The 13,360-nt window shown below is 37.6% G+C and overlaps 1 protein-coding gene across 1 annotated transcript; it reads right to left on the reverse strand.

The window, feature by feature from the left end:
- Positions 1-1,903: 1,903 nt before the first annotated feature.
- Positions 1,904-2,842, reverse strand: LOC118851874 (olfactory receptor 6C2-like). Its single transcript, XM_036761447.1, has one exon. It carries the CDS (start codon positions 2,840-2,842, stop codon positions 1,904-1,906), a length of 939 nt encoding a protein of 312 aa, XP_036617342.1.
- Between the last annotated feature and the right edge of the window lie 10,518 nt (positions 2,843-13,360).

Consider the following 13,360-nt stretch of genomic DNA (forward strand, 5'->3'; position numbering starts at 1 on the left):
GCAAACCTAGAGAGTACCTCAGTGGTCTTGGGAACCATTTTGTGAGTTAGAGGGGTAGCTCCATTTGCTACACAGTGGGTGTAACTTCACTCCAAAGCATAGCTCATAATAACTGATGAGACCCTACCAATATGTTTGTGTTCATTAGTCAGGCAAATAATATAGTTATTTCAAAACAAAAGCATATAATGAGATAGAATACAAAGTAAAGCAAAAATAGTATTTTCCCCCCTATAAATGGGATAACCAGTCCAGGGGGCTCACTTCATAGGCTGTATTGATGCCTGCAAGTGCTACATAAATGTAGTGTCAGGAAACTAGTCAACTTTGCCCTCAAGTAATTGTCTTAGTGGGAGGAGAAAGCAAAAGAATATTTAAAGTCTTGAAAATACTTGGTAATATATCTAAAGGTCTGATTAGAGGAAATAATACATGTGGGGCAGCTAGGTGGTGCAGTGAGTAGAGCACTGGCCCTGGAATCAGGAGGATCTGAGTTTGAATCCGGACTCAGACACTTGACACACGTATTTAGCTGTATGACCTTGGCAAGTCACTTAACCCCAATTGCCCTGCCAAAAACCAAAAAAAAATAATACATGTGAATAAATGACATTAACAACATTTAAAAAAAATTACTAACCTCAAGGAAGGAGTAAATTGTAACAGAAAAATGTTTTTTTTCCCCTTTATATGCTGCCAGATGAAAAAAAAATCTTTTTTCAGGAACGTAACTAACAAAGTTCTTCTACGGCCTTTATTCAGTTTTACTTTTTGAGCATATGACCAATGATTTCTTTCTTACAGGTCAGCAAAATATGGTGCTAAAAATTAATATGTCTGCAATCAAAGGATAAGGCATTATTTTTACAGGAAGGAGAAAAATGCACAGGTTGCCACTGAGGGAAAGAGGTATGTTAATAAAACCTGAAGGTAATAACTTCTGTTTTCTTATTTGATGGCACACTCCATAATTTTGGTTTTAAGATAGCTTTTGTTTTGAGGCTTTGGCTATTGCCTTTTAAGGTCTTAAGCCAATAGCTCCACATGACAATTTACACACGGCTAATTTCAGTGTTCAGGCAGGAGATCTCAGTATTTGGGCTTTCATGTTTTATAATGTGAATCACCAGGCAAAATTGATTCTTCACTTGGCTGCACAAGGTTGAGTGTTCTCTGACTGACATCTCCACCATACCTCAGGAAGCTCAGTATTGGGCAGACTTCATCATCCTGAAAGATCTCATCAGCCTTTGTAGTCCACCTCATCACTATTCTCTGTCTCTGACTGATTAGATGGTGGAACCATGAACTCCAAACCTCTAGTTAAGGAGAGAGCTCAGCTCCAACATTCCCTCATTTCTCATCTGACTGGAATTCTCTGACTGACTTCTCCAGTGTTCCCTCATTCAGGCTACCTTTCCTGTCCTATTTTTCAGCCTTCTTTTGTGTGTGTTGTCTTCCTAAACAGATTTTAACTTCCTGTGGGGCAGAGATTGTCTTTGTTTTTTCATACCTTTATCTTTGTACTTAGTGCCGTGCCTGGTATGTAATAGACACTTAATGAATTTATATTGGCTATTTAGTTAGGGGCTGGAAAATTCTGTGATAATAAGTGTCTCATGCATAGTTGTTTGTAAAAAAGTCTTCCATGGATTTTATAGAAACGAAGCGGTGAGCGATGTGGTTGAAACAAGTGAAAACCTTTGAAAGTGGGATGGAGTAGGGAGGGGAAAACCTCAATCAGTGAGTATTTCTGGATAAGAGAGAAAGTGAGCTGTGAGATTTAGGTCTATGGGTAAGGGGGCATTGGAAAGAGAATAAAAGTGGGTTATAGACACAGAACGAAGAGTTCAAAGGTATTCAGGTTTTCTTTTACTAATTTCTCCTGAATGCCTATTGCCTCTTATAGCTTTGAAATCAATGCAATCTTTTTGAATGTGTCTTTAAAAGCTTTTATTACTTGTTTATTCCTCAAGGTGTAAATAAAGGGGTTCATTACTGGTGCCACTGAGGTTGCAAGCAGTGTTACCACTTTATTCATAGCCACCCCTTCTTTTTCAGAAGGTTTAATATAAATGAAGATGCAAGTGCCATAAGTCATGGAGACAACAATCATGTGGGAGGAACAAGTGGAAAAGGCTTTTTTCCTTTGTTCAACTGAGGGGAATCTCAGAATAGTCCTGACAATATAGGCATAAGATAGAACCACTAACACTAAGGTGATGATGAGAGTTAACACAGCACATGCTAAAATTATCCTTTCTAGGAAATGTGTATCAGAGCATGCGATCTCCAGCAATGGTGATATATCACAGACAAAATGGTCAATAATACTGGAGTCACAGAATTCTAGCTCAAGACCCTCACCAAGTATTGGAACAATGATCATCAACCCAGACAACCAACAACCAAGGAGAAGCTGGTTACAGACTCTGTTGTTTATGATGGCTGCATAGTGTAGGGGTTTGCAAATGGCTACATACCGGTCATAAGACATGGTAGCTAAGAGAAAAAATTCAGAGACCCCAAAGAGGATACCAAAAAATAATTGAGTAAAACATCCATTGTAAGTCACAGAATAGTCCCCAGTTGACATGTGGTACAGGAATCTTGGAATACAGACAGTTGTGAATGACAATTCTAAGAAGGAATAATTTCTAAGGAAAAAATACATGGGAGTTTTAAGGTGAGGATCCACCCAAGTGATGGTGATAATGGTCAAGTTTCCAGCAACACTCAGCATGTAGGTCAGAAACAGAAAGATAAAAAGCAGAACCTTCAACTGTGGGTCATCTGTCAATCCCCGAAAAATGAATAATGTTACATCTGTATGGTTTCTCATCTCTGACCTCTGTCTTTTGATGGATCTGCATGTAAAAGACAGAGAGAGAGAGAGAGAGAGAGAGAGAGAGAGAGAGAGAGAGAGAGAGAGAGAGAGAGAGATCGAGAATGAGAAGTACCATCATAAAATAAGTCAGCAATGCAATTTGGATACAAATGCTCAGAACTCACTCTTGGTCCATTTTTTTTCTTTCACAGGCTAAAAAGCAATCATATTCACATCATTGTGTTTTCCTCAATGGCTTTGAGGTCTGTATCAGCTACTGAGCATAGCATTTTTGTAAGGACTTTTGTCCCCTAGCTAGTTTTCTTTTCCTTCCCCCAGTTCCTTCCAATCCTTCCCAATCAACTTTACTTTGTTTTATCTAAAAAGGTTGTGTTGCTTCCTTCTGTTTTCCCACCATACTGATCTCTGGATACACACCTCCTTCACTGAATCCCTTTATGTCCTAGAAAAAAAAGTTAAAGAAGACCAACACAGTGAGTATCTACAAGGGTGCATGATAAATATACTTCTGTTTATATACCACAAAAATTTTCAGCCCTTCCCCGACTGTCAGACACTCACTTCATATCCACTTTGTTACTACCCCAGAAAGTCCCATGATATCTAGCAATATATGAGGTGATTTTTTCTGTCTTTTTCCTCCTTGGGTGGTCAGTGGTGAGATCATTGGCTTGCAGACTATGAATATTTTCTTCACTTTTGTCAGGAAATTTCAAATTGTTTTATGAATCCTTTTGACTAATGTTTACATCTAGTAATCCAATATTAATGTCCTTATTTTTCCAAATTCCTTCTAAATTGTGTAGCTTTATTTTTTTTGGACCTTTGCCATTATATGCAGTATGGGAGATCAAACCTCAGAGTTTTAATGAGTACTTTTAATTTGATTTTTTAAAATTAATTTCTAAGCATCTTAATGGTTATTGCTAATTTTCAATTTTTTTCTTGTGAAATATTGCTTAACAAAATGTTTCTTGCTGTTATACATTTGTGCAATGTACATACTTTGACCTTAACTAACTGGTTCCACAGGAAATAGTGTGTAAACATTCATCTCTAAAAGCCCAATTTCTTTTCTTTAACTTCATGCTCCTCTGGGTTCTTTTGTCTATCGTAAAACCAGGCTGTTATACAACCAGACCACACGTCGTCTAAGTCCTTGTGGTTTCTCCTTGAGGAGGCTCTATCTTTTCTTAAGGTGACAGTGCTCAGAAAAGAGCATCACAGATAGGTTATCTGTCCAGAGTTTACCTATTATAACGGTGGCACAGCTGAGATTGTTGGGGTGGGGTGGAGATGGTGGTAGGAGAAATCAGGACTGGGTCTTAGAGCCACAATTAATGTTGAGGTTGAAGTCTTAGTGGAAAGCATCAGTGCCCAGCAACTCCAGCAACCTTTCTCTCCACAACCCAATATCCTTTAGGGACAAGTAACTAAAGTAACAAGTCCATTAGGAATAGTTGCCTTAAGCCACCTCAACCTGACTGAATCTACCACACACTGTACTACATCTATGCTCATTGCTGTCGTGTCTAATACCTGGGAGACCTGATATGCTAATTCCATTCTCCTCTTTCTGACCACACCCTTTCTCAAAAAATACTTCACCAAGACATGGCCTTACAGTCCCAGACTAGCAAGCCAGTCAGAGGAAATCTATTCTCTGGGTCCAAAATAGGAAGCAGAACCATTATAGTGTCTGGAGCAAATTTATTGTTGGAAAATGTGGTGGCAGGGTAGAAGATAGTCATACCACAGGTGCTAGGGTGAAGGGAGAGGAAAGTCTTCCTAAAGAACATAAAATCATGAAATGCTTTGGGAATTAGGTCAATGACGAGAGCGGGGAGAAAAGAATAGTTAGAAAAGGGGAAAATGGTAACAGGGCCCAGGAAGGACAAGTGGAGGGAGCAGTTGTGCAGCATGTTGCTGGAGGAGCATAAAATGATGTGGGGGGACAGTACTTTTGCTGGGAGAAAGTGGAGTTTCCTATAAAGGAGGTACACACAACCAAGGTGGGAGGCCACCTGTTCCCACCACACCCATCCCAGATGAGAACATCCAAGAACACAGACCCATTTACTCTAATCTCATTCATTCTAAGTCAACCTCTCCTCAGAAAACACTTCTCCATTCCCAATTAGATTCACAAGGCCTCCATAAGCACTTAGGTGGTTTCCTTGACACCTTTGTTCCTACTTCTATTGGAAGTGGAGAAAATTACTCTCCCCTGGACAACTGCAAGGCCATTTAATATCCACCCACACCTGCAAACCCTCAGCCCTAACACTATTCTTCTTTCTTTGCCTCATTTCCAGCTTCCATATTATTTTGATTGTGAACCAACTTTTCTGCCTGCTCTTCTCTTATCTTAGAGGCAGTTAGTGGTTCAGTGGATAGAGGTCTGGACATGGAGTCAGGAAGAACTGAGTTCAAATCAATCCTCAGACTCTTCCAAACTTTGTGACTCTGGACATTTCACTTAACCTCTGTTTGTTTGACGAAAGGATCTGCTAGGGAAGGAAATGGCAAATCATTTCAGTTACTTTTACATGAAAACCCCATTGACAGTATGGTCCATAGGGTCCTGAAGAGTTGTTCGTGACTGAACAGCAACTCTACTACCTTCGTTCATCAGCTGCCCTCTTCTGTATTTCCTGGATGTCCTCTGGACTTTTTAATGTTTGAGTACTTTCAAAGAAATGAAGGGAAGATTTAGCTTAAGAAAAATCCAGTCACAAAATCTTCCCATTAGAGTTAAGGTGGCTTCTCTCCACTCTCCAAACTATCTCCTAATGCTTCTTCTTGCTTCTAATAGTTTTTTCTCGTTGTCCCCTACCTAGGACCTCCTGTACATCCTGGTATTGCATTCCCTATTTAATTACTTCTTTCTGCAATGTCGTAACAGAAGAACTAGAAAATGAAACCACAGTAGGTAATAAATAGCTACTAATGGCCCCTTCCAAAGAATTGCTTAACTTTTAGAAGGTAACACAATATTACTATTATTTAGAAGGGGCATTGGAGTTTTTGGAAGTGGAGGCAATGCACATATAACTCCATCATGAAGACTATTATCTACTTTGCTTCTGCAGAAGATTGACCTCAGTGGAGAGTATTTGTTAATTTACATTTTCCCCCTGCTGTACCTTTTCCTTTTCTAAGGTAATATTATGTTTACGAATTTCTACCTACAATGCTGGAGGTCATGTTCAGAGATACGAAAAACCATTGAGGAAATATAAATCTTTGTATCTTTAGTTCTGTAGGGCAGGTATATTGAGGTGGTTTATTTATGTAAACGCTCTGGATATTGGAGAATGAAACCTAGAATTCTCTCTTTCCCTACATAGAAGTGGCAGCTTGTGTGTTTGGATAAGTTCACTGTTGGGGATCCACCTGGATTTCAGGATCCTTGTTCTTATGATTGTATATTCTAGCTCAATTTCAGACAGGAACAGGTCATTTGCTCCATCACAGTGGATCACTGCAATGAGAAGTAGCCATAGTCCAGCATCACCTTTTGCCAGTGATACTTTGCATCATTGTAGATGCCTTCTCTGCCTGCTCACTCTGTCCCTGTGATTAAGGATAGGCAATCTCACTTTCTTTGAGGAGGATCTGGTCACAATTGTTTCTTACTAGTCACAAGCTAATTCCATTCAGTAGCTATACCAATGTTTCCCATCTTCCTTCAATTTTCCTCTATCCTTCCCTAGATTAGATTTCCTTAGGAGAACCCAGTTAGTTGTGGGAATGAATTTTCTTGGTTGCTGTAAAATATCCCTGCAATTACCCCAAAGGGGAATTTTTCCTGAGTCTTTAGAAGTGAGGATTCTATATCCCAGAATGACCAGTTTGCACAGTGCCGAATCCAGTGTTGCAGACCATAACAAAACCTGGAACAACGATCTTGGATTCTTGGATCCATTATTATTGGAGAGGGAATTTCTCTTTTTCTTAGGTTTTGTGGGAAAGATTCCACATAGAGTGACTTCTGGATCCAGAATTGTGCCCTAGTAGAAACTTGTCTCTAACTTTGTCTTCCTGACGAACTCCCTCCTCTGACCCCCACTGCCCACTGTGCCACCTTAAACAATTTTCCTTCTCTGGAAAGCATTACCAATCTTTCTTCATCCTTTTCAGTAAGGAAACTTTCATTCAAAGGAAATAACTATAATAAAGGAAGTTCAAGAAACATGCAGCACATGGTAAAAGAGAAAGCTCCCTGTACCTCTGACATCACACAGGTAATTCACCTGTCTGTGAAGCTCTAAGCTCGACCCAACTTCCATCAAAGGGCAGGAGTCAATGTCTGTATATTTCCAAAGAATATCTCAGATATAGATGCTGAATTTCATTCTGGAAAATCCATAGTGCTTCTTGGATATTTAAAATAGAGTTTTTGTCTGTGCTAAGCACAGACTTCTCTTTTTTTCCTCCATAGATTTGGGGCATGGTCTACATGATTCTTGAAGAGTGCCCTGATTCTTGTGATTTGGGTAATTCTGTCTGATAAGTTTGTTTTCTACTCTGTTCTCAGGCAGAATGGGCTCATCTGTCCCATTACTGTTGGCACTGCAATTTTCCACAGAAATAGTTGGCATCACATTTCACTGATGATTTTATCTTTTTCTTGATGTTGCCTCTGTTCATTCTATCTGTAAAAGTGAATCTAAGGGCAGAGGACAGAACTTTCCTTTCCTTTGGTTTAGTATCTGGTCACAATTGTTTCTTTTCTTTTCTTTCTCTTTTTTTGGGAGGCAATCACGTAAAGTGACTTCTCCAAGGTCACACAGCTAGTATGTGTCTGAGGATGGATTTCAACTCAGGTCCTTTTGACTCTAGGACCAGTGCTCTATCCACAGTGCCCCACAATTGTTTTTCAATAATCACTAATTTATGATATTCAGTCATTAAACGAATGTTTCCCATCTGCACTTCATGTAACTTTTTTCCATTCTGCATTGGAATAGACTTACTCCGGAGACCTCAATTAGTTATAGGATTTGCTTGACTGTTGTAATATATGTAATATTTTATTCACAAAGCATCCTGAGGGTATTTTTCCTGAACTTTGAGAAAAAAAGTTTCACTCTGGCAGCTAAGATGGTTTGAGTTGCTTTGCACTAAGCACCCATGTCATATCATGCAGGATCCAATGTTAAAGGCACCCCCACAAGCAAAGTGCTCTGACCTAGGTCCGCTAGAGCCATGATTAGATTAAAGATGAAATATCCCCCCAACACTAGTGCTTCAAAGGAAGATCACATAGAGACCACCTATATAAAACTGTTGCCTCCAAGAGGCTTTTCTCTGGAGTTCCCCACTTGCTCTTTCTGTAAGCCCCATCTCTTGGAGCCTAGTGACTTCACCCTGCCCACTGTGGACCCTACTCTGTTTTCTCCTTCCCATGGGAGAGATTACCTTATTTTCAAAGTTACCTTCATATCCTCTTTCCCTTCCATCTTTCTCTAAGTTCTGTTTCAAGCTAGATATTGTCTATAATGAATCTTTTAGCTAATTCATTCTTATATGCAATTAACAAATCACTTTATGTTTTAATCCTCTCAGGGATAGTACTTATTCAGTGAGAAAGCTTGTTCATTCAAAGGAAGCATCTGCAATTGTCAAATTTTAGGAAGTGTGCAGCATAAGAGTGGAGGGGTAGCTTTTGATGAGAGGCTTTCATGGGCCCCTGAAATTAGAAAGAACATTATGTAATCCATGCAGGTATTTTTTTTTGCTTTAACCTCATTTATTGAAAGATACACTTAAATTATCAAAGTCATTGTAGTATAAAAATCGTTACAGGTAACATTGCATCTGAAAGCACTAGGGTCTATATATGACATGATTCTATTTAGCTTCCATTTTGATGTTTTGACATCTGCATCCAAAATTACAGTACTCAATTTTGACTGCCTTTGGTCCTACATGATTCCAATTCCTGAGGTAAATTCAACGTTCACTGCCAACATCCTTGAAGCCTGAAGTTAATCTGGGGAGAATCCAGACATTTATACTCCCACATACAATACAATGGAACTCATAACTGTAATCACATAGTACAAATTTAATTTTAAATTAGTAACTAGTTCTCTTGTGTTTTTATGTAGTGTTATTCAATCAATTGTACTTAAATTCTTTACTGTACAGTAGACTGATGTATTTAAAATCTTATGACTTACGGTAGCACTTTAAAAATCTTTTGTATTCTGGTGACACTTTTGATCTGTTAATCCCCAAATGCTAAACATTACCTATTACCATCAAATATAAAATCAGTACAAAGTATTTTCAACTGGAAATAGCCCCTAACATTAAGAAACAAGGGTCTCCACTTAGGCTAAAATTTTTCTAGATACCTTTTAAAATTTAACTTCTATTATATTGCATTCTGCCAGTAAGGCACCATACTTTGTAGCAATCAGATACATCCCACAGCAACTGGGAAAATATTAACTCCACATTATACATGTAACTAATGAATGTGAGAGAAAGCAAATTTTAGAAGACCTAACTTTGCAAGAAAATTTCATACTACGTCCTATTGTGAAGCCAAAATAAATTTTAATGAAGATTCCCAGATGTGAGTATGGGGTAGGCATTTTAGTATTTCATCCTTTAACTATACAATTGAGGACTCTATAAAAGCTAAACAATACCATCTTTCTAACAGGTAGACACATTCTGGTATTTTAATTCAAAGCCTGTCCCTTCATGCCTGCAATTTCACAAGTCCATACTACAAAGTGGGCCCTTTGTTTGACTTGATGGAAATTTAAAGAGCTAATTCTTCTTCCAACCTCTAAATTAACCCTTCCCGAAAAAGCATAAACTTTTCTAAGGTAAGAGATTACTGAGAAATTAAAAATTCATATTCTAAGGCAATTTTAAAAACCTGAACTATTAAAAGCTGAAAAAACAGCTTCTTGGAAAATCACCTTACATTTCACAAACTACTGATTAATCATAGTTTCTCCAGTTTTAATATTATTTTTATTACCTTCGCTTTTTAATTTTGCTCCCTATACATTTATATATGCAAATTTAGGTATTTTGAAGTAGTTTTGCTATGCTACATAATTTTAGTTGGACAAAGAAATACAGCAAATGAAGTATGTTGAAAAACATACAGCTATGTTCAGCCCTGTTTCCCAGTAGGGACAAGGAAGGCAAAGAGGGGAATTTTATAGTAAATGAAAGCATTTTCACTTTGTACTAGTTTGTAGTCTCCTAAAATACTGCCTAAAAACAAAATGCTTATCTTCCTCAAATCAAATTCAGCAAGCTAGATGACAAAGTTAACCTTTATTCACAAATGTAGAAAAACATGAGATAGCTAATTATGTTCCAAAAACTAACATTTCTACAATGTACATATATATTATTTATATATTGTTATATCACAATAAATACCAATTTCCTATATACATATAGAAATTAAAAATGTATATTTGCACCAAACGAAAGCTATTTCTTCACAGCTTGAGAAACATGATGATCTTATGCATTAGTGCCCGTTAACCTCCACTTTTCTAAATGACCACATGCACTTCATGTGTTTTTCAATTGAGCTGCCTGCCAAAATTTCATCTTGGAAGCTGCAGTGAAGATCCTTTTATGAAAGTGGTTTGGATGCCATCTTTATTCGCATGTAAGAAATGAGATATAATTCCATATAAAAGAGGTCTGCTTTAAGCTCCGCCACAGTCGCCATTTTCCAACCGCCACCCGAGAGAAGAGAAAAGCTTATATCATTGTTTTTTTTTATTTGTTTTGTTTTTTGGCAGGGCAGTTGGGGTTAAGTGACTTACCCAAGGTCACACACAGCTAGTATATGTATCAAGTATCTGAGGCTAGATTTGAACTCAGGTCCTCCTGACTCTAGGGCTAGTGCCCTACTCACTGCGCCACCTAGCTTCCCCATGAACATACTCTTACCAAAGAGTATATGTCATGTTTTATAGAATAAAAGTTGCATCTCAGAAATTAATATCCATTTTCCTCCTGAAACATATAGTTTAATTTATAGACTTTCTTTATCTTCCTTCCTTTCTTTCCCATCTTCCTTCCTTCCTTCCTTTCCTTTCCTTCTCTCAACAGGTCTAATTTCTGTGTTTCTATGTAGAGAATCAGTCATACCTATCCCCACAGTTAAATAAAAGGAAAAATAGTGATATGACAAACCAATATTTTACTTACTTTTCCTGCTGGTACTTCAGGTCTCAGCAAACCATTTTTGTCCAATAGTCCCTGGAATGCCTCAATCTGAGCACTAACAAATCAGCAGAAACACATACATCTACTTCATGCCACATTATCTCACAAACCCATGACCTTGCCCTAACAGACAGAATGAAATTCTCCAAAGTTCCCATCTTCTGTAATATATGAATCCTCTCTCTCTCTCATTACCATTTCTAAAATGATCCTGCATCAGAAATCCTGTCCCACTTTAAATGCAGGAAATATTTTGATGTGCTGTATGTTGCTTAAAGAAAGACAAAATCATTGCAAAGGGAATATCCTCTCAGTTCTCACCTTTCTTTGGACCCTTTGACCTGATCTGTCTGGGCCGGGATACAGGTTTCCCCTCACACTGTACAATAACAACACAGGATATCTTTTTCATCTGTCCAGTGTGCTTCAGGTGTATGGGGACCAATGGGTTCACAAATGAAAGGATCCTGCGGGAATCCAAGTTTAAATGTCACTAATGAATCTCTATTGTAATCAATGTTGGCAAAAGACATAAAATAAGCAGCTGTGGAACTAGTACCCATCAGGAATGGAAAAAAATATCGATAGTCTCCAACACAGGCTTTGTACACAGCAGTGAGTCAGGTGATGGAGGAAGAATGACATCTCATTGTTTCTCCCTACTTTGTTAAATATAGTGGTCTTGAATATTGTTTGATCCTCCAACTCCACCAGTTAAAAAAAATTGAGGATGCACTATATACACACACACAAACACACAAATATGCATATGAAGCATGAGTTCATTGGCAAGACTTTCAAGGCAAGTAATCAAGTCTTTACTAATTAGCTACCATGTACTAGGTTTTGCACTAAGCACTGGAAACAGAAATAAAACCATACTTTAAAAAAGTCTATCCTCAAGGAACCAACATTGTAGTATGCGACAACTATATATATATATATATATATATATATATATATATATATGTATATGTATATGTATATATGTATGTGTGTATACATATATATATGTGTATATATATATGTATATGAAAAACTGGTAATCATATTGGAGGGTAGATACTTAGCTTTAAGGGGAGAGGGAAAAGCTTATTGTAGAAGGTGGAATTTTAGTTGGGACTTCAGGAAGACAGGAAACGGAGATGAGGAGAGAGAAAATTCCAGATATGGTAGATAGCCAGTGAAAGTGCCCACATTTGGGAGGAGTATCTGGTGTGAGGGACATCAGAAGGCTAGTGTGACTAAATTGTAGAGTATAATCTTCATATCTATGTTTATATATCTACATGTATGTCTATGTATGTGTGTATGGATATTGATAGATCGATGTAGATATGTAGATACATATGTATATGTGCACATATGTATGTCTATGTATGTATGTATATATATATATATACATATATATATGTATATATAGACAAAGACTCTCTTTCAAAAACACCGATGATGTCATTTTTGACTCTGGAGGTAATAAGGAGCCCTTAGATTTAACTCCTTTAACAAGAAGATGGAGTTTTGCTGGAAATCTTGGTGATCATGGTACATGTAATAAGCAGATAATGGTGGAGAGACTGGGCAACATACCTATTACTACATCCAAGTGTACCAACGACCCCAGATTCTGTCAGGTGCCTTATTGCCGATAGCTGAGTTAATTAGACTCCTTTATAAACATGTAGTGACTGATGGCCATCTATATCAGTGGACTCCAAAGAAGAAAGACAACCTGTTAGTTGCAGAAAGGTGATGAGAACCTATGTTTCAGATATAGACATTTCAAGTAAAAGTGAAGATGAACTAAAGAACTAAAATGAACCACAATTCAAACACGGGGAGAGAATTAAATGTATAAGCAACATCTTCTCTGCCTAGAGCTTCATCTATAGAGATTCCTAGAATACAGACACATTATACAGATCATAGCGAAGCTACTAGCTAGCCTGGGTTTACCACAAGGTCAGGTTTAGGGATAGAAGACTATAGTTTTTATAAAGACTCTGACTACCTATACCATCAGCTAGTTTGAGTAGGGCAGATTTGGCAATAGGTCTCAGAGAGTAAGGATTATTTGACTGGTGTCCAGACTAAATTAAAATGTTGCAGAGGAATCTGTAGCTAGATGATAGTACTGATGTTTACTCATAGAATATGTGACCTGCATGTAATTCCACGTGATCACTGAAGTACATATTAATTACTTAATTTTTAAATATGCTGGAAAATTATTTTATTGTTCTTATTTATATGCTTCTATATTAATATTTTGCATACATTGCAGATTCA

The sequence above is a fragment of the Trichosurus vulpecula genome, chromosome 5 (assembly GCF_011100635.1).
Source record: "Trichosurus vulpecula isolate mTriVul1 chromosome 5, mTriVul1.pri, whole genome shotgun sequence".
Classification (NCBI taxonomy): domain Eukaryota; kingdom Metazoa; phylum Chordata; class Mammalia; order Diprotodontia; family Phalangeridae; genus Trichosurus; species Trichosurus vulpecula.